Source organism: Cucurbita maxima, unplaced genomic scaffold (genome assembly GCF_002738345.1).
Source record: "Cucurbita maxima cultivar Rimu unplaced genomic scaffold, Cmax_1.0 Cma_Scf00030, whole genome shotgun sequence".
NCBI lineage: Eukaryota > Viridiplantae > Streptophyta > Magnoliopsida > Cucurbitales > Cucurbitaceae > Cucurbita > Cucurbita maxima.
Genome location: NW_019272046.1, coordinates 2509094 through 2530760, shown reverse-complemented (window position 1 = coordinate 2530760; position 21667 = coordinate 2509094). Strand labels below are relative to the sequence as shown.

The 21667-nt window shown below is 38.0% G+C and overlaps 5 protein-coding genes across 5 annotated transcripts; 4 read left to right on the top strand and 1 right to left on the bottom strand.

Moving 5' to 3' along the window:
* Positions 1-722: 722 nt before the first annotated feature.
* On the top strand, positions 723-4193 carry LOC111465884 (probable serine/threonine-protein kinase BSK3). The gene is made up of 10 exons (XM_023110330.1): positions 723-1036; positions 1131-1351; positions 1436-1571; positions 1714-1847; positions 1922-2027; positions 2597-2682; positions 2774-2962; positions 3050-3214; positions 3530-3643; positions 3730-4193. The coding sequence occupies exons 1-10, from the start codon at positions 955-957 to the stop codon at positions 3970-3972; spliced, it is 1476 nt and encodes a 491-aa protein (XP_022966098.1). The 5' UTR covers positions 723-954; the 3' UTR covers positions 3973-4193.
* Positions 4194-6178: 1985 nt separating this feature from the next.
* Positions 6179-9997, bottom strand: LOC111465888 (transcription factor MYB1-like). The gene is made up of 3 exons (XM_023110333.1): positions 9571-9997; positions 7491-8745; positions 6179-6784 (listed from the first exon to the last, which is right to left on the bottom strand). The coding sequence occupies exons 1-2, from the start codon at positions 9920-9922 to the stop codon at positions 7946-7948; spliced, it is 1152 nt and encodes a 383-aa protein (XP_022966101.1). The 5' UTR covers positions 9923-9997; the 3' UTR covers positions 6179-6784; positions 7491-7945.
* A 1647-nt stretch (positions 9998-11644) lies between these two features.
* Positions 11645-14291, top strand: LOC111465886 (fructose-1,6-bisphosphatase, chloroplastic-like). The gene is made up of 4 exons (XM_023110331.1): positions 11645-12167; positions 12421-12645; positions 12757-13263; positions 13997-14291. The coding sequence occupies exons 1-4, from the start codon at positions 11742-11744 to the stop codon at positions 14066-14068; spliced, it is 1230 nt and encodes a 409-aa protein (XP_022966099.1). The 5' UTR covers positions 11645-11741; the 3' UTR covers positions 14069-14291.
* Positions 14292-15257: 966 nt separating this feature from the next.
* LOC111465887 (fructose-1,6-bisphosphatase 1, chloroplastic-like) lies at positions 15258-17803 on the top strand. The gene is made up of 4 exons (XM_023110332.1): positions 15258-15766; positions 15941-16165; positions 17020-17526; positions 17631-17803. The coding sequence occupies exons 1-4, from the start codon at positions 15344-15346 to the stop codon at positions 17700-17702; spliced, it is 1227 nt and encodes a 408-aa protein (XP_022966100.1). The 5' UTR covers positions 15258-15343; the 3' UTR covers positions 17703-17803.
* Positions 17804-18335: 532 nt separating this feature from the next.
* Positions 18336-21667, top strand: LOC111465889 (transcription termination/antitermination protein NusG). The gene is made up of 4 exons (XM_023110335.1): positions 18336-18836; positions 19832-20010; positions 20896-21199; positions 21289-21667. The coding sequence occupies exons 1-4, from the start codon at positions 18432-18434 to the stop codon at positions 21367-21369; spliced, it is 969 nt and encodes a 322-aa protein (XP_022966103.1). The 5' UTR covers positions 18336-18431; the 3' UTR covers positions 21370-21667.

Sequence of the window (21667 nt, the reverse complement as noted above, 5' to 3'; positions counted from 1 at the left end):
TTTTAAAATATATTTGCATTAATTTTTTTCTTATTGGGAAAATCATTATTATTATTTAATAATATTTTATATATTCCTTATTGTAAACTCGTGGGACTCACGTGGGACTTTCATCATTCAACACCTCCACCTCCCCTTAATTGAGCCGCAACTTCTTTTTCTTTTAGAGTCTCTGTTTGACACTTGAAGATTCTATTGTCATAACTAAGTTTAGAGTATGGCTCTGATACCAAGTTATATGAATACTACTCTTAACAATAGTATGATATACTTTAAGCATAAATTTTCATGATTTTACTTTAGGCTTCCCCTCGTAAGATAATATTATTTTGATTATAAACTCATAATCATTCTCGATTTGGATGAGGGACTTTTGTCCTCCAACAATAATTTAAAAAATATTAAAAAAAATAGAAAATAAAAACAATTAGAGTTTAGACAAAAGTTCTAATTCCAAGTGCTGTTTTTTTTTTTTTTTTTTAAACAGAGGGCTTTACGTCATTGATTTCTTTGACTTTTTCAAGCGATTAAACAAATCCGACCGTTTGATTCAAGTTTCAGTCCATGTTTTTTATTGCAAGCTGACAAAATTGAGCAATTGGGTTACCTCAAATTCAAGATCTTTTTTAATAAATCAAAGAGAAACTTAAAAAAATGGTAAAGAATTAAAGAAAACAGAGAAAGAGTGGAATGATGAGATTAGAGAAAAGAAAAGAAAAGCTGAATCCACAAAGCCAACTCTCTTTTGCATAAACAAACCGACATGAAATTCAAGAGAGAGAAATGGATTCAAAGAATATAAAAGAAATTAAAGTGAAATGTTCGTATAAGCAGAAAAATTTTGGAAAACAGGGAGATTTTTTTTTGAAAATGAATGCTATTTGATAATTTTCTCCGCCCCCAATTTCTTCATTTCTTCTCTGTTCTTCACAGTTTGTTCATATTCCGCCATTAATGGGGGCTCGCTGCTCCAAATTCTCCTTCTGCTGGTTCCACTCCCACCTCAAACCCTCTGTTTTGGAGTCCTCTGATTTGGGTATCTTACGTTTTTAATCTCCTCTGCTTAATCTCTGTAAAACCCATTTGTTCTTTTTGCATTTTCTTTGAGTTTCTTTCGCCATTGATTGCAGAAAATGCGAACAAAAACGACCGGAACTTATGGCCGAGTTTCACCCAGTTCAGCTTCGAGCGGCTGAAGGCGGCCACCGGCGGATTTTCGTCGGAGAATATCGTGTCGGAGCATGGAGAAAAAGCCCCTAATGTCGTTTACAAAGGGAAGCTCGATAATGGGCGATGGATCGCCGTTAAGCGGTTCAACAAGCTCGCATGGCCCGATTCTCGCCAGTTCCTTGTTCGTTAACTTGCTTTGATTCTCAAATGTGTTTTGTTTTGCTTAATTTGTCTCGGAAATTGATGGGTTTTTGATGTAATTCAGGAAGAAGCAAGATCGGTGGGGAATTTGAGGAGTGAGCGCTTGGCGAACTTAATTGGATGTTGCTGTGAAGGCGAGGAGAGGCTGCTTGTGGCAGAGTTCATGGCTAATGAAACTCTTGCTAAACATCTCTTTCACTGTAAGTTCTTGCAAGGATTTCATTACCCAAATCTTGTGATTGTTTGTGAATTATTAGGAACTTTGTGAATGGAATGTTGGAAAGAGGAAGAGATATGAGTGTGTTCATAGCTGTTCTTCATTTGTGATGATATGAATGTTAGGGGAGACACATCCAATGAAATGGGCAATGAGATTAAGGGTGGCATTGTATTTAGCTCAAGCTTTGGAGTATTGCAGTGCCAGGGGACGAGCGTTGTACCACGATCTAAACGCTTATCGAGTTTTGTTCGATCAAGTTAGTGTTTTCTTCCTTGTCTTGTCTGATGAGGTTTTATGTTTTAGTGTTGTGATTTTGGAGTGTTTTGTTAGGATGGTAATCCGAGGCTATCGTGCTTTGGGCTTATGAAGAACAGTAGGGATGGAAAGAGTTACAGTACGAATCTGGCGTTCACCCCGCCCGAGTACTTGAGAACAGGTATATTCTTATACCAATGCATAAAACTTGAGTGAAAAATGCCACAAGATAATGAATCGAAAGTTCTGTTAGATCCCAGATCAGTGGGGAGGAGAATGAAATACCCTTTATAAGGGTGTGGAAACTTCTTACTAGCAGATGCGTTTTAGAAATCTTGAGGTGAAGTTCGAGAGGGAAAGCTCAAAGAGGACTGTATCTACTAACGGTGGGCTTGGGCTATTTCAAATGGTATTAGAGGCAGACACTGGGCAGTGTGCCAGTGATGACGCTGGATCCGAGGAGGGTGGATTGTAAGATTCCACATCGGTTGGAGAGGAGAACGAAACATTCCTTATAAGGGTGTGAAAACCTCTCCCTAGTAGACGTGTTTTAAAAACTTTGAGGGGACGCCCGAAAGAGAAATCCCAAAAAGGACAGTATTTGCTAGCGATTTGGGCTATTACAAGCTCTGTTCATTGTTATATCACGTGTTGCATTGAAAAAAACTATTTTTATGTTCTTCTTTAGTCTAAAGAACGCATTTGTTCGATGGGTTCTTATTAGAATGGTTAAACGTGTTTTTTTGGCAGGTCGAGTGACACCGGAAAGTGTGGTTTATAGCTATGGTACCCTGCTGCTTGATCTTCTTAGTGGCAAACATATTCCCCCCAGCCATGTAAGTTCTTTCCTGATCCTGTTTGATTTTTAGCATAGTTTCCACTGAAACAGCAAAGTATCCATGATTGCTTGTGCTTGTATGAGTTCAGGCACTTGATCTAATTCGTGGGAAGAACTTCTTGATGCTAATGGATTCTGCATTGGAAGGCCATTTCTCAAATGATGATGGAACTGAATTGGTAAGGTTAGCTTCCCGTTGTTTACAGTACGAAGCTCGGGAGAGACCGAACGCGAAGTCTCTCGTGACTGCTCTCTTGCCACTTCAGAAAGATTCAGAGGTTTGCACTGTGAATCATTACGATGTATTGTTTGTTGGAGTCGTCTTCTAAAACGCTCTGATCACTGATCAAATTGGTTTCGAGCAGGTTCTGTCTTATGTTTTGATGGGCATCGAACATGAGAATGCATCTTCAACCGAACCATTATCGTTAACACCATTTGGCGAAGCGTGCTTGAGAAAGGATCTTACTGCCATACATGAAATGCTGGACAAGAATGGATACAAGGATGATGAGGGCATTGCCAATGAGGTTGGCCTCTACCCGTTTATATTCGAGTTTTCCTTTCGAAATGCTACCGGGGACACAACGTGTGATATCCCACATTGGTTGGAGAGGAGAACGAAACACCTTTTATAAGGATGTGAAAACCTTTCCCTAACAGATGCGTTTTAAAGCCTTGAAGGGAAGCTCAAAAGAGAATACCCAAAAATGACAATATCTGCTAGCAGTGGGCTTGGGCTGTTACACAACGATATCACTAACCCAACACACGATGTCATTTACACTGTCACGCTCTCTCGTCGAAAACGAATCCTAACACATTTCATTTCATTGGCTTTTCAGCTTTCCTTTCAAATGTGGACCAGTCAAATGCAGGAGACTCTGAATTCTAAGAAACATGGAGATACAGCTTTCCGAGCTAGAGACTTCGCCACTGCCATTGATTGCTATACACAAGTGAGTGCTCCTTACTCATTTTGAACTGTCTTTTGAACTCCTCCCTCCCCCGAGATCGCCGAGTCATAACATAATCACCTCTGTAGTTCATTGATGGCGGGACGATGGTATCGCCGACGGTGTACGCACGGCGCTGTTTATCGTACCTGATGGGCGAGATGGGGCAAGAAGCTCTAGGAGATGCAATGCAGGCTCAGGCAATATCTCCAGAATGGGCGACTGCTCTGTATCTTCAAGCAACATGCCTGTTCAGCCTTGGGATGGAGAATGAAGCACAAGAAGCTCTAAAAGAGGGCACTAAATTTGAAGCCAAAAAGAACAAAAATTGAGCAAAAGAATTGTAGGGGTTGTTGTTCTTCATTGTTTTTATGCCCTTCTTTTATCTATTGTAGCTTCTTTTTCTTGTATCTATCCTTCTTTTTTCTCATTATTATTATTTTTTTTTTGGAGTTTTGCTATGCAAACTTCACCATTTTGTTGTTACATACAAGAATACTGGAAAAGGTTGTTGTGGCTTTGTTAATCCATTACTGTGGTTTCTTGTCACCAATTGTTTACCATTTTCTTATAGGTAAACTTGATTAAAGAAACCGCTACTTAAAACTTAAAGATTGAAACCTTTCTTTGTACACAACCGTTTTATGACCGCATATTGAAATGAAACAACCAAGATATGACAAAAGCAAATACAATACAAGCAAGAAAAAAATTCAGGACGCGATGAACCTGCCAAAACCTCCGACCACCATCGGAAGCAGCAGCCACCGTGGTAGTCGATAGCGTCCCATTGTTTAACTCGTGGAGTTGCTCCATTTGTTCGAGTTCATGTACTCCTACATTTTGTACAATAGAATGACATATCTCACACGTCCTAACCAAAGAAAAAAAAGGACCACATTTAAATTAAGAAGATACATATATTAAGAATGATACAAATAATGTAACGTCAAGACATCTAATCTCCTCTTTATTAAAGACATACACTTTAAAAATAAATCAATGAGAGATTCTAGTGTGTATGAAAGGTAAGAGAATAATATTATAAGGTAGAGAGTTAATGAAGTGAAGACGAATTGAATAACTTTTTTATAATGCTTCGTTTCTCAATTCCGTATTCTATTCCATTCCATTCCATTCCTTTTGACTAAGATTGCATTGTTTTTGTTTTAATTTTTTCCTTTCTACAGCCTTCTCAAGCTTCCCAAAAACACTAAAAAAAGATCCCAACTAAGAACAATTCTATCTATATTCAAATTCTCAGCAGATTAGTTTAAGAACCGTGAAATCGAAAAGGGATTTGAAATTAAAACTCACTTGTTTCCTCTGATTTTGAACCAAGCTTCAGCACAATGCTTGTGGGCAGCAGCCAAATCATTCTTACAAGAACAGCCCAATTCAATTGCAGTTCCACACTCACTACTGTTGCTCTCCAACCCCAAATGGCAAATCCTACAATCCCTCTCTGAATGCACCTTCACTTCACCCGCCTCCGCCCGCCGTCCGCCGTCACCACCACGACCCCCTTCCTCCAAATCTACTCCGGCTGTCTCCAAAGCCGCCATTTTTAAGAAACCCCTGAATCAGAAACTCAAAAAGCCATGAAATTTAGCTACAGAAGAGAATAAAGGAAGATGGGTTCAGTGGAAACTAAAGAGTTCCGAACTGGATTCATCAGATTGAGAAGAGGGCTGGTTCGTAATCCTAGAATGCAATGTTTTGGATTTGGACAAATATATGTCGGAGATGAACCATGACTGGCTGAGGAGGAAAAAAGAAAAGTAAAGAGTTTAATAATAAAAATGAATTTGGAGTTAGGAGTTGTCGCTTTGCTGGGCTTCTCTCCTTGTTCTGCGGATGTTATGAGAATAGAAAGAATGACTTTTTACTGTGCAAAAAGACTGTTTCTCTCCCAGGGGAAAATATCCCATCAATGTAAACCAGGGGCACTTTTGACATTTCTCTCAACAACTTTCCATTATTCAAAAAAAATTCCCCTCAAAATTCATTTTGTAGATGCTAAAAGAGTATTAAATTATTAAAGGAATCAGAAAAAAAGAGTAAAAAGGAAAACATTAATATATGAATTCAATTGCGTAGGTATTATACAGGGAGTCATGTGGGATTTACTCTCATCCTAAAATAATTGTAGGAAATGCAAATGCAAATTATGGAGCAGTTGGAAGCCAAGTCAATTGCTATAGTACCTTCCAATAATTCGTAACTCATTATTCCCATGCTTAATAGATCGACTAAAATACCACAAACATTCAATAATTCTTAACTTTTGCAACTAAATATCCAGTTCTCAATCAATTCAATCAAAATTCGTGGCTCTAATTCGACAAAAATTTATAAAAAATCGTCAATTCATACCTAGATGTTCGATTCCTATATAACAAATCATTACCTTCAAACGTCTAATCCTCGTATATTTCCAGACAAACGTTTTATTCCTATGATCAAACAGAACTCTCAATCCAGAAATCAGTCCAGAAAATACAAATATGAACATCAAATGAGAATTTGAACTAAGAAAACCAAACAAATGGTATATTATAAAGGTCAGCAGCTTACTTTGTTGCTCAATCCAGACTCCACAAGCATTGAAATGGGAACTGACTTTCATGAGTAAGTTCAACAAGACATCAGAAACATGCATTCTTTCCATAACCGTTCACTGATTCAGCTATGGCTCACTTCAGTAGGCAGCCAAATGAATAAAATAGTATAACGTCAAATGAATCAGAAGAGAGACAGATTGGACAATGATAAAAGAGATTATATAATATCAACAAAGAGCAGTAACCCACCATTTCCACATGAGGCTACCGCTTTTTTTCTGGAATAAATCAAACAAATAGGGGCTCCCCAAGGACATGGGAATAAAGCTCTGTTCATTAACATGCGCTTGAATATGTGAAAGCATATGAAAAACAGCCTCTATTAAATATAAAATAACCAATCATGTTATACCAAAATAGAACATCAGAATTCTTCAAAAGTTATAGTGATCTGTATACCAATGACAATCATCAGCCATCACATAGAAAAAAGATCCATAGTTCTACTAAATTAAAACTAACGAGCAGTTAGAATTATCTCCGATCTCTACCACGATGAAGGCCATAGCTTCAGTTTGCCCTGAAACAAAGAGCTGGAAATTAAATGGGGGAAAAGAGAGACAGAAAAAGAACGGAAGAGGGAAAGGAAATATCCAATAAATGAGCTATAACAACCAAGAGTATCGATACTGCATCTCTAAAATTTACGAAGAAAAAGGAAGACATGTCATAATGAGATTTCTAGGAGAACCTATAGAGTTGCTCGTGTCAAGGCATAGCCAATGGAGCACCGGATAAGACACTCACATTCAGACTTTATACAAGTGTAAGCTTTTCTCATCACAGAAGCGTAAGGAATTGTGATTTCAAGAACATGTTCAAGTCGAATCACAGACATTCACGTCAAGTGCGTACACTCCTGTTATGAGAGTAGAAATGCAGAACGCAATTGGTCATCTCAATTAGCTGTGCTTCACATTATACTTCGTTCTAAGTTTTATAACTATATTTTTCCTTTTACTTCTTTTTTGAGGGAATGGGGTGCACGGTAGATGCACAGGTCCATCCGCACAAAAAAAGGTGGAAAAAACGGAGATGGCAAGTGTAGTATTCTAAAATGCCATATAAATATATAATGAATCCATGTGTATACAAACTTTAGTGTGCTGAGAAGGCATTGTGGCACAAGATCTGAAGGTTTCGGTTATCGGCAATGAACATAAGGAACATCCACTAACCATACCTTAATAAGAACAAGTACATGCACTGAGGTAGAAGAACCATACCTTTCCATAGTACAGTCATCAGGAACAGATTCCAGAAATGTTTCAGCTGGAACAAGGATGCACGAAATTTCAGGGACTATATGTAATTGACAAAGTTTTGCCCCTCTCAATTCACACAGTTCCGTTCATGTTCATAAAATTTCCAAACTCAAAAGAGTTTGTGGTCAGAAACAAAAAACAGGACTCAGGAAACTTAGACATGAGGGTCACTTGACTTGCCCCTTATCCATGATTCCTAGCAGCAGAGACAAGCTGTACATATGGTAAAGGGTAAGACAAACTAATCACAAAACAAAATACATATCCAATAAACTCCAAAAATTTCTCCAGTGTGCTTGAGGAAACACCTCCTATCAGTGCCATAAATATATAAATTAGGTCAATTCTTGTAGTCTGAAGGGATCGCATAAACAATCGTTGTTAAAATAAATCATATCTGCTACTGGCAAAGTCTCTTATAAACGCCCCACTTGCATCTGAGAACCATTTAATCTTCCAGCCGAATCTCCCATTGCTCTGACACTGCCATTCTCCAATCCACTTTTAAGCCAAGCAAGGTTACTTATGTCAGTTGCAATTGCAGCTAGTTCAAAGCTGGTAAAGGATGGTGGCGGCTCTGAGAAGTCCACAAATTCTGGCCCTAATAAGGAGTCCATTGTAGATCCCTGGTTATAACTCTCGCAACAACCATGACCACATTGATGAGGCACTGATCGATCACAGTAAACACCTTCAAGCAATTTGCTAGCTTCCACGTCTGGTGTTGATGCTTGAATCAATGGGCCTTGCATGGGAACAGGTCGTAAAAATGCCCTCAAAGACTCTTGGCCATCCAAAGGATTATATACACTAAAAGCACTTACTCGAGCCACTGGCCTGAAAAGAGTAGGCTGCTCTTGTTCTTTGACTTCATGACTAAATTGACCCTCAATAGCTATAGGTACCTTGTCTTCAAATTGATCATCAATATGCTCCCGTGAGCAGGTGTCTTTTCCTTCCAAGGATTTAAAGGAATTTACATCTCCACATGAAAGGGTTTCTTCCGATGATCCCTTGGTTTTTTCTAAACTAGCATCATCCACAGTGTTCCCAGATTCTAACTTGATTCTTTCAAGCTCTGTGCATCGTCGCCGTAAAGTGGAATTCCAATGATTCTTTATAGCATTATCCGTTCTCCCAGGCAAGAGTCGAGCAATTGCTGCCCATTTGTTTCCATGTACTGCATGAGCTGCAACAATGATCCTGTCCTCCTCATCTGAAGACACTTAAATCTTTTAAACCACTTTCAGAAATAATTTTGCACAACTATATCAACAAATGACAACCATTAAAGCAGGATACAACCAGGATGAATTATCACAATGCATATCTTTACCCATATATGGAAGCATTAATATGCAACACACATAAATAACAGGAAAAGTGCACCACATAAAAACAATATAAGAGAAAATGTATGTCCTATATGCTATATGCTCCATTGTTTTAATTTGTTCATCTAACTATGTAGTTTATCGATCGCATACCTTTAACTTAGTGTTAAATATGTGCTACCAACATATATCAGATAAATCTCATGCTGAACTCTTAAATGTTTGAGAATGATTTTAGAAAACCTCTGCCTTCACGCAGAGAATTTTGAATTTCATAACAATTAACTATTGATCTCTAAATTTAGCTCATAAAGACATTACCAAGAATAAAAAGCAAATGATCAAAAATGAAATCCACGTCATACTTGTTCGTGTTCGTCTTCAGTAGTTTACCCAGTATTGAACTAGGCCAAAAGAAAAAAATGTCATTTTCATTGATATTTATGATGGCATCACATTATAGTCCCTACTAGACGAAAAAGAAATTGTGGAATAGAACAATGTCCAACAAAACAATTAAGGCTTCGACGAGAAAAATATATATAAGTAGAATTGACAGGGATAAATATCTGAATTCTAAATCAAGAAGCATATAACTCAATTATCTTCTCCAGACGCTTAACACTAAAAACCATCCAAAATCGGACCGACAAATGAAATATAAGAATCAGATGAGGCAATGAGTGATTACGGATAGAGTCTAATACCAGTAAATGGCTTGCGCTTCACGGAAGGGTCGAGTTGGTTACACCACCTAAGGCGGCAAGACTTTCCGGATCGCCCAGCAATTCCCCGAGCAATTAAACTCCAATTCCGCGCACCGAACTTGCTCACGAGGCGGCTGAGTATCGCATCCTCTTCAGGAGACCAAGGTCCTTTTACTCTATCTTTGCCGCCTCGGCCACCAGTTGATTCACCCTCCCCAACCATCGGCACAGCGTCGTCCCCGCTGGCGCAGTCTGCCACGGAAACAACGGCATCATCGCATGCATCTACTCCTCCTCCTTCGGCGACGGTAGCATCGACCTCGGCGGCGGCGGCGGCAGAAGCGGCCTCCATCACCGGACTGTCGCCAGCAACCGTCCACGAAACTCAGTCACCTTATTGACTTAACCGCTCTCCTTCCAATTTTCAATACGAAATAAAGACGACCGAGGAATTTATAGGGCAAATGTTTCGGAATCTCTTTCTTTCCCAATTACCAAACCGTCCATTACGAAACTACCTTTTTACCCTCCTCTCCTCTCTCGCCTAACCCACATCGGAATTTTGATCCCTTTTTACCGTTCATTCGGGAGACTTATTAAAACCTAAATTAATTAAAATATACTCTTTAAAATATTTTCAAACATTAAAAAAAGTAAAAAATTAAAATTCTTTTTTTTTTTATTTATTAATAATACAAACTTTAAAAAATAAATTTACGCTAAATTAATAGAAAAAAAATATTACCTTAAAAATATCTCTAAATATTTATTAGTTTCTATAATACTTTTAAACTTTAAAAAATAATTCAAAAATACTCTCGTCATTATTTTTGTATATAAATAGTTAGTATTCTATCTAAAAATAGTCTTCAACTTTAAGTATCATTAATAGTCTTCAATTTTTCTTTTAATTCAAAAAATATTGTTAGTGTTCCTTAGTATTTATATTCTTTACTTTTTACAAAAAAAAAAAATAATAATAATAATAAATAATAAAAAAAATTAAAAAAAATTAAAAAATATATTATTGACGGAACATCTCATAAATTATCTCTAAATTTTTTAACGAGATACTAACCATAAAAGTAATTTTTTATTTTTATTATTTTTAAAAGTTAGGAGTATATTCTATTTTGAAGTTTAACTGAATTTTTTAAAATATGTTATTGAAATTTTCAAATTTTACCAGTATTTTGTAGATAGAGAGAGAGAAAAATAAAAAAAAAAAGTAAACTTAAGAATATTTTTATTAATTTAACATTTAATATTTGTACATATTTTTTTAAAAATGCCAACCGCTTTTAAACTTAGCATTAATCTCGCTATCATTATTTTATAAATAGAAATTGTTTATCGAATACTAATAATAAAAACCTTTTTTTTTTTCTAAAATTAATTTTAAAACATAATATTAACAGTTTCCTCGAATATAGTACTTAATTTTTTAAAATCTTCTTATACTTTTGAAACAATTTTATTTTTTAATAAGGGTAATAGTATTACTGAATTTTTTAAAAAAATTTAAGATATTATTTTTAAACAAAATTCAAAATTTAGGAGAATATCTTCCATCAAATACGAACTCTACATAAACTAAAATTTGTTTCCATAAATTTGATATTTGTTTATTTTTTAAACCCTTTTCAAAAAGTTTAATAAAAATAAGAATATTTTATGGCATTATTAAAAAAATTTAAGATATGGGATATTTTTCTAGATAAAATAAAAAATTAATTTATGTTTTTGTAATAATTGTACAAATTAAATACCTCTTACACCCTTCTCCAAAAAAAAAATGAAAATAATAAAATTATTTTAGCCAAAAAAAAAAAAAAAAGGTTCACAATACAAGCCCATCTTGATTTTGATTTATTAAATTTGGAAATTATTGGGCTTTAAAAGGGCCCAATTAAAAAGCCCAGATAAAAAACCTAATCCAACTCAACGGATCCATCTCCCATTGGACTCTCGACGAAGCATAATCACAGAAAAGAGTGAGATAAAGTGGGACCCAAAATCGCATCAACCGTTGCGAACCTCACAATCCTTCACTGAAACTATGAAACAAATTCAATCAAATTCAGAACCCAACCAGCGCCAGAGAAGAGAACGAAGAAGAAGAAGAAGAAGAAGAAGAAGAAGAAGAAGAGGAATCTTCATCGTCATCATCAATGGCTTCCGCCACAGCAACGGCGTCGCCTTGCCATCTATCATCGCCAGTAGTCTCTCGCTCTCTATCTCGTCTCTCTCCATTTCACCTCCCCGTCTCATCCCCTGTTCATCCGCCATGCCGTGGAAAGAGAAGGTACGGCTGTGCTACTGCAGTCCGGTGCGCGGCGGTTGGAGCAGCGAAAGAGGCGGAAACGAAAAGGAAAGGCACGTTTCAGATCGAGACGTTGACGAATTGGTTGCTGAAGCAGGAGCAAGCGGGAGTGATCGATGCGGAACTGACGATTGTGCTTTCGAGCATTTCTATGGCGTGTAAGCAAATAGCTTCGCTGGTGCAGAGAGCGAGTATTTCGAACTTGACTGGAGTTCAGGGAGCCGTCAATGTTCAGGGAGAGGACCAGAAAAAGCTGGACGTTGTCTCTAATGAGGTGCGTGATTTCGTACTCTGCTCTAGAACAATCACCAGAAAAGAAATTGTTAGGACTCTAAATCTTTTCTTAGTTTTGTTATCTGAAACTGAAAACCTTAGTTTCTTTTTCTAAAAAAAAAAGAAATCTATTGTTTAGATGAAAATTATGGTAGAGAATGATGAGAAAATAAATAGAATTTTGAAAAACAAAAAGAAAATGTGTTTTTCTGTGTTTTTAAGTTCTAAGTTAACAAGCAAATACATTGCCATAGGTGTTCTCCAATTGCTTGAGATCAAGCGGGCGAACAGGGATTATAGCATCAGAGGAAGAAGATGTGCCAGTTGCCGTAGAAGAGAGCTACTCCGGCAACTATATCGTCGTATTTGATCCACTCGACGGCTCCTCCAATATCGATGCCGCCGTCTCCACGGGTTCCATTTTCGGCATCTACAGCCCCAACGACGAGTGCTTCGCTGACATCGGCGACGAGTCCAATGTAAGTCAATACCCCCATTCCCTTATTTCCACAGCATTTCCTTAACTTCTCCCAAAAATGGGCCAACCCATATCATGCCCTCTAAGTGATTGATGAAATGTCAACGAGCAGCTCGGCACAACAGAACAGAGGTGCGTTGTGAATGTGTGTCAGCCAGGAAGCAACCTGCTCGCCGCCGGCTATTGCATGTACTCAAGCTCCGTAATCTTCGTGCTCACCATTGGACAAGGCGTTTTTTCCTTTACCTTAGACCCCATGTATGGAGAATTTGTGCTAACACAGGAGGACATCAAAATTCCCAAGGCTGGGAAGATTTATGCCTTTAATGAAGGGAATTATCAGTTGTGGGATGACAAGTTGAAGAAGTACATCGATGATTTGAAAGATCCAGGCCCCAGTGGGAAGCCATATTCTGCTAGATATATTGGTAGTTTGGTCGGTGATTTCCATAGAACCCTGCTTTATGGTGGCATTTATGGGTATCCTAGAGACAAGAAAAGCAAGAACGGGAAGCTGAGGCTCTTGTATGAGTGCGCACCAATGAGCTTCATAGTGGAACAAGCCGGGGGCAAAGGCTCTGATGGCCATCAGAGAATTCTCGACATACAACCAACAGAGGTTAGTTCCTCTAATCCATATAATTTCACTCCTGGAGCCTTAAAAATGTGTCAACCTACCAACTTGAATAGATGGATAGGGTTTTATACACGATACTCAAATTAGTTTCATTGTTTGGAACTACAATCCTCCACAATAATATGATATTGTTTACTTTGAGCATAAGTTCTCGTGACTTTGTTTTTTGTTTTCCCAAAAAGCCTCGTACCAATAGACATATATTCCTTATTTATAAATTCATGATCAACCCCTTAATTGATATGGAACTTCTCTCCTAACAATTCTCAACAATTCTCCCTTCGAACAAAGTACACCATAGAACCTCCCTAAGGCCTATGGAGCCCTCAAACAACCTCCCCTTAATTGAGGCTTGATTCCTTCTTTGGAGCCTTCGAATAAAGTACATCATTTGTTCAACACTTGAGTCACTTTTGACTACACCTTCGAGACTCACAACTTTTTTGTTCAACATTTAAGGATTCTATTGACATGACTAAGTCAAAGGCATGACTCTAATATCTTGTTAAAAACTATAATCCTCAACCATGGAATGATATTGTCCACTTTGAGCATAAGCTACCAAAAAGGTCTCATACCAATAAAGATGTATTCCTTACCTATAATTTCATGATCAACCTCTTAATTAGCCGATGTAGGACTCTTCTCTCCACAATCCTCACTAAATTTGAGTCGGAAGGTTTTCATTTTGTTTTGATTTTGTGTTTTGGAATAGATTCATCAACGTGTGCCTCTGTATATTGGGAGCGTGGACGAAGTGGAGAAGGTGGAGAAATATTTAGCTTGAACGAGGGTTTTGGTTGATTGGAGATGAAGAAAAAAGGTATATTAGTTTTATTCTGTTCTTGTAAAGTTGATTTCAATACTGAATAAATACTTCTGGCTTGTGCACTTAAATTTGCTTCCACATGAAAAGCCTAATCCATATCCAAACAACAGCATAATTTCATCTGTTTGTGATGTGGGAATAGAAAGGGGGTCTAGAAAATGAGATTGAGGACCCAACACCTTCAAAGCAACACCATTATTTCTCCCACAAGTATTAAACCTTCTTTTAAGTACAATTTTTTTTTTCTTCCATTTTTCTAGATGTGATCTTTAGTTTTTCGACATAGATTTGAGTTGGACTTGAAAGAAAATTTTTAATAGCATTATTTACTTCTTCAAAACATTGAGTTTTGCTTCCACTGGCTATCGGTTTCTTTCTTTTCTCTCCCTTTACATAATTCTTAGGGATTTGAGTGAAGTAATGGATAACCCGATAAAACAAAAGCTAGTAAGTTGATTTTTCATATTTCTTGTCTGATTGAAACTATGTCACCTCATCATTCCTATTTGAAAGGGTGAGTTGATGCTATGGTGGAGTCTCATCCTAATTGCTCAATTGTTAACTGAGCTAAACCATCCTCCTTTTTTAATCAAATAATCTTTATTCGCCCAAAAAATAGTGGCGAAATTACTTTTCTCCCAGTGATTTGATTTATCAACAGGGACCATCGCATGCCATAGGAAATTGCTTATTGCGTCAATAGTTAAAGTATATATCATCTATCAAATTGGATGTAGAAATTCATCTATATGTTAAACTAAAAACGATTCTTTTATCTTAGAAATGACTTAGTAACACTAACAAATTGATTACACTTTCAATGGCTATGAACAATTACGGTGCAAACAGTAATGTGTCTATTTAATTATAACAATAACCACAAACAAACAAATTCGAAAGATCTGGGGATAAAGTTAATAAATTGTCTGAGGCATACCTATAAAACACTATCATAAAAACAATTATTCGACTGCAAAGAAAACCAAGACGATTGTCTGAATATAATATATTGACTAATTTTCCTCGAACAACAATTTCAAACTATAGATTCTAGCGACCTCTTTCCATATTTGATTTCTTGAAGAAAATAAAAATAAATATTGAAACATATGACAAAGGTACGTAATTGATTGATTACTTGCAAGAACTCTTGAGAATCACACAATGGTTTCACAAAGGCGATAAGCCACCAATAACAACTTCAACACACAACACAGAGTGAAGAGAGAGAAGATGATTCGCACCATTTCATCCTCTCCTCTACAAGCTCTCCTCTCCACCAATCTTTTCTTCAGCTCCGCCCGTTTCCCGTCTGCCAATTTCCACACCCACCGCTCTTACACCTTCTCCGTCGCTCCGGCAGCCAAGTTTCCGATTAGAGCGGTGAGCTTGGGAACGACCGACCCGGAGATCCGACCGAAGAACCCGAGACGAGCTGGATTCGACGTAGAAAACCTTACCACATGGTTGCTGAAGCAGGAACAATCGGGGCAAATCGATGCCGAACTCACCATCGTCCTCTCCAGCATCTCTCTCGCTTGCAAACAGATCGCTTCGCTGCTGCAGAGATCCAGCATTATCAACCTCACCGGCGCCCATGGTACTATTAATGTCCAAGGTGAAGACCAGAAGAAACTAGACGTCATTTCCAACGAGGTGATTTATTAGGGTTTGTTTTTTGAGTTAATTTGTGCTTCTTCTGGTTCTGTCGTTGTCTAGATTTTTGGATAAGTTTAGAACGGCGTAATTAATTACCTAAAACTTTTGCTAATGCAACATCAATTGTCTGTTAGTGAAATCCATTGATGTTTACATGGAGAAATTTTGCAGTTGTTCTGCAGCTGCCTTAGATCGACTGGGCGCACAGGGATCATAGCTTCCGAGGAAGAAGACGTACCAGTTGCAGTGGAGGAAACGTACTCTGGAAACTACGTCGTTGTGTTTGATCCCATTGATGGCTCGGCCAATATTGACACTGCCTTGACCACTGGTTCCATCTTTGGCATTTATGCGCCTGATAAGCAATGCCTCTTCGACATTGACGATGACTCTACGGTAATTCATCTTCTTCCCCTTACATATATGAATGTTTCTCAAGGCCATCTGCAACACTTCTTCAAAAGATTGTCTGAAACTTTTACTCAATGCTCTGAGTTTAAAATGTTTGGTATGGGAAAGATGCAGCGTGCATTTAGATGTATATTTAGATGATGGGTGTATTTGGAATCACGCACCACCATAATGATATGATATTATCCACTTTGAGTATAACCTCTCCCAATAATTCTCAACATGTCAATAGGGATGTATTCTTTACTTATAAACCCCGGATCAACCCCTTAATTAACTGATGTGGGACACTTCTCCCAACCATCCTCAACAATCATCCCCTCGAACAAAGTACATCATAAAGCCTCCTTTGAGGCACATTGAGCCCTCGAGCAGCCTCCCTTAATCGAGAGTGACTCCTTTTTCTCTGGAGCCGGACACTTGAGTCACTTTTGACTATACCCTTGAGGCTCACAACTTCTTTGTTCGAAATTTGAGAATTCTATTGATATAGCTAAGTTAAGACATGGCTCTGATACCATGTTAGGAATCACGAACCTTTACAATAGTATGATATTGTCCACTTTGAACATAAACTCTCATGGTTTTGCTTTTGGTTTCTCCTAAGGTCTTATACCAAAGGAGATGTATTCTTTTCTTATAAATTCATGATGAACCCTTTAATTAGTTGATGTGAGATAGCTCTCCCAATGATGCTCAGCAGGCTGTAGGAACTCATGTCATTTGTGTTCGAATGGGGAATAATATTAGTTTATAAGATCATATAAGTCTACGTACCGTTTGATTGAGTTGATTCCTTGAAATTCGGATCAATCTGGATCATTTTCATTTTCTTATAGCTTAATCAAGAAGAACAAAAATGCATCATGAATGTATGCCAACCAGGAAGCAACCTATTGGCAGCTGGTTACTGCCTCTATTCAAGCTCAGTTGTCTTCACAATCTCCATAGGAAAAGGAGTTTTTTCCTTCACTTTGGACCCAACCTATGGAGAATTTGTGTTAACTCATCCCAACATCAAGATGCCAAGCTTGGGAAAGATCTATTCTTTCAATGAAGGAAACTACGATCTATGGGACGACAAGTTAAAGAAATACATCGATCATCTCCGACAACCGACGTCCTCAGGCAAGTCCTACTCTGGCCGTTACATCGGCTGTCTGGTCGGCGAAATCCATAGAATGCTGCTTGTTGGAGGCATCTACGGAAACCCTGCAAACGTGCACAATAAAAATGGGAACCTTAGATTGTTGTACGAGTGCGCACCGATGAGCTACCTGATCGAACAAGCAGGAGGGATGGCAATCGACGGTCAGGGGAGAATACTCGACATCATACCGATGGAGGTAATGTGATTATATGAGTGATGTTAATAGGATTATAGGTTAAGGTTGTGGATATATATAGTATGAGATGTTAATGTAAATTTTGATGATGTGTTATTGAGCAGATTCACCAACGCTCACCAATATTTATTGGAAGCTCAGAGGAGGTGGAGAAATTGCAGAAGTTCTTGGCTTGATTCTTTTGTTGTCTTTATTTCTTCGGTAAATAATTCTCCTTTAATTCCCCCTACATAAATTCCAATATTTTTGGACTCCGATTCATTGTTGTATATGCTCTGTTTTCCACGAATTCATTTAATGGAGGTAACAGCTCGGATCTAGAGATGTTCATGTTCATGTTCATGGGCGGAGACGGAGAAGGCTTCTTCCTAGCTACCTATTTCATTTTTCATTCTTGTAAAAATTTTGATGATTAATTATTAATTAATTAATTTTTTTAAAATAATAGTTATTTAATTATTTTAATATATACATTTTATTTCATAGTATAAAATATTAATTGGGGTTTGTTTACTATCTTATTAAAATTTAGATTTAACTATCTTATTGTAAATTATTTATTTATTGGTAAAATCATTTCACCAAAAAAAACCCAAATACATAAATAAATTAGTTCCATTGGCACCAAAAAAAAAATATAAATGTAAAAAATATTTGTGTAATTATTGTGATGAACATCTCGGTTAACTCGTTTCACTTTATATGGGCTATGGGCTCGGACTGTAAAACCCGGCCCAGAATAATGCAACTCGATTCTCAAAGGCGACAAGTCGGCTCGCAACCAAAATTATCTTCTTCATCCAGCAACGACGAATGGGAGTCCCAATAACACCACCAATCGGCGTTATCATCACTGGTGACTCCACACCCGAACCAGTAATCGAAAACTGGTTCCTGTGAAGACGATGGCCTGCAGGCTTCTGACTTGGACTACACTTTCTCTTCGCTCTCCCTCTTTCCCTTCCCTTTCCTTCTCTCTCTCTTCTTCCCTGCGCACCCAATTATCAATCTCTGCCGCCCTCGAAACAGCCGCTGATGATGTCCTGCAGCTGTCGGCGCGGGAGAGGAGGAGGCTGAGGAACGAAAGGAGAGAGACGAAAACCACTAATTGGAGGGAAGAGGTGGAAGAGAGGCTCTGCAAGAAGCCGAAGAAGGAATTTGCCAATTGGACTGAGAAGCTCAATCTCGATTACCTTTCTAAATTAGGTCCTCAATGGTGGGTTATGCGGGTCTCTCGTGTTAGAGGCCAAGAAATTGTCGAACGCCTCGCTCGTTCTCTTGCTAGGAACTATCCTGACCTCGATTTCAAGGTGAAATTTCTGCACTCGACTCTTTGATTTCTGTGTTCGTCGCTCAATTGGATTTTGTGTATTGTGTTGATTTGGATAATTGAATGGATTCTGTTGTGTTGTTTTCTAAATTCATTAGCATAACTCAAAATATGAAAATCTTCTGAGTTCCGTTGTTTGGAAACAAACCAAAAAGCTATCGAAGTTGAGTTAGAAACGTTCATAATCTTCAACTTCTTATAAAAGATTCAAGCCAAAACGAAAACTCCAAAGAGCTTCAAATTTCTGGTATAATCCAAAAAGATTGTTGATGATCTTCAAGGAGTCTCACATTGGCTAAGGGATTCAGCATGAATTATATAAGGAATAAATCTCCATTGGTATGAGGCCTTTTAGAAAACCAAAAGTAAAGCCATGAGAGCTTATGCTCAAAGTGGACAATATCATAGGGTTCGTAGTTCTTAATAAAGATGACTTTAATCGAGTGCATAGCTGAATAGACAGAATGATCCGAGATAGAAGCAACTGAAACTCCCCAATCAAATTTACTTAACCATTCCAAACAAAAGCACCAACACGATAAATGACCTCCACAAACTAACTCATTGAGTAGCCATGCCTTCATTAGTGAGGAGAATTTATCCTGTATTAGAGTATCACTTTTTGATGGTTGATTTTCATTGAAACTTTAAAAATGGGGGAATCTGACTTGATGGATGACTGGAAAAATGTTGTTAAGTTGTTAGTATAAACAGAATCCTCAAATATAACTTCTTCACAAAAGCTGCTATGATGCTGAAAATCAAGATCCACACTAACTACACTAACATCAGATTCACAATCCGAGCCCTCAACAAGGAAACAAGAGGAACCATCGTGTGCAGAGTTTGTTTTAGAAGAAGGTAATAAAACTTAGTAAAATGGGGAGTTTTTTTTGGTTTTTTTTTTTTTTTTACCTCTCAGTTAGCACAAATTGTTAGAGACGATTATGTGTATCAACACTTAACTTCTTGCAGATATATTACCCGTCTGTCCATGAGAAGAGGAAATTAAAGAACGGTTCTTACACGGTTAAACCGAAAGCTGTTTTTCCTGGATCTGTATTTATAAGGTGTATCATGAACAAGGAGATGCATGACTTCATTAGAGAGTGTGATGGAGTTGGAGGCTTTGTTGGTGCGAAGGTCGGAAACACGTGAGTTGTTATTCTGTTTTTCGTCTTTGCGAAAATAGTTATGCAAATATTTGTTCTTTAGGAGATAACTCTACTCAGAAATTGTAAAGAAACTTCTAACAGAAAATGAGGAACTGTAACATCCCAACCCCACCGCTAGTAGATATTGTTCTTTTTGGGCTTCTGCTTTCGAGCTTCCCTTCAAGGCTTTTAAAACGTGTGTGCCAGGGAGAGATTTTCACACCCTTATAAAGAATGTTTCGTTCTCCTCCCCAACCGATGTGAAATCTCACAATCCGCCCACCTTTGGGGCCCAGCGTCCTCGCTGGCACTCGTTCCTCTCTCCAATCGATGTAGGACCTGGAATCCACCCCCTTCAGGGCCCAACGTCCTTGCTAGCTCACTGCCTCGTGTCCACCCTCCTTCAAGGCTCAACCTTCTCGTTGGCACATCGTCCAGTGTCTGGCTTTGATACCATTTATAACGGCTCAAGCCCACTACTAGCTGGTATTGTCCTCTTTGGACTTTCCCTTTCGGGCTTCCCCTCAAGGTTTTTAAAACGCGTCTGCTAGGGAGAGGTTTCTACCCTCTTATAAGGAATGTTTCGTTCTCCTCTCCAACCGATATGGGATCTCACAGGAACACTAGTGGCCATTTGGGATTATGAGATTTGTTTGTCTTGTAATCTAGAAACCGAAGGATTTTGGAATCTATTAGGCTGTGGCATTGAACTGAATCTAAAATTTTTTGGGAAGACTTTTGTAGTTAAATTTGGAATTTCAAGACTATGGACAGTAGCTTTCATCCAACAAGTTCAAATGTAGAAAACTCTGTATTTTCCCTACTTCTGAAATGTATTGTCCACAGTAATCACTCTGCTGTTCTGATAGTTTTAGCATTACACAGGAAACGACAGATAAACAAACCAAAGCCAGTATCTCAAGACGACATGGAAGCAATTTTTAAAGAGGCAAAGGAAGAGCAAGAAAGACATGACCAGGCTTTTCTAGAGAAACAGAAAGAGCAAGCTCCGAATCCCAGCGTGCTCGAGACTGGCTTAGATACTAACGGTACTACTGCCACAAAGCACAAAGGAAGACCTAAAAAAGCTGTTAATACTTTATCTCCGGGGTCAACCGTTCGGGTCGCATCCGGGACTTTTGCAGAATTCGAAGGCTCTCTTAAGAAAGTGAACCGTAAGAGTGGAAAGGTGTGCTGTTTTCTTCTAGATGAAGAGTTTGCTACAAAGAGATAGAAGAAATTGTTTTTATGTAACCATAATTGATTTCCTTGATGCAGGTAACTGTGGGATTCACACTATTTGGGAAGGAAACCCTTGTAGTGCTTGACATTGGTGATATTATAGTCGAGACGAAATGAGTGAATGTACTTTCTCGTTGATGGTAAGTTTTCGAAATCACAAGGCACCATTTATCTTATCAACTCGAGCTGTATCTTAGGGTTTTTTCTTCAACTTTGATGGAAAGTTCAGTGCCCCTTGGTATAATCAGTCAAAAAACCACACCCGTTTCCTGTTCCATGAAGTACCAAGTGGTAAACAGAGAAGCTATCTAACCATTAGCCTTAATCAATTCATAATTTTCCTAAGAACTTGCAAGGATCTTCTTTGGTTCTTCAAATTATTCAACTCAGTGTGAACAACCTTGATTTTGTCCCT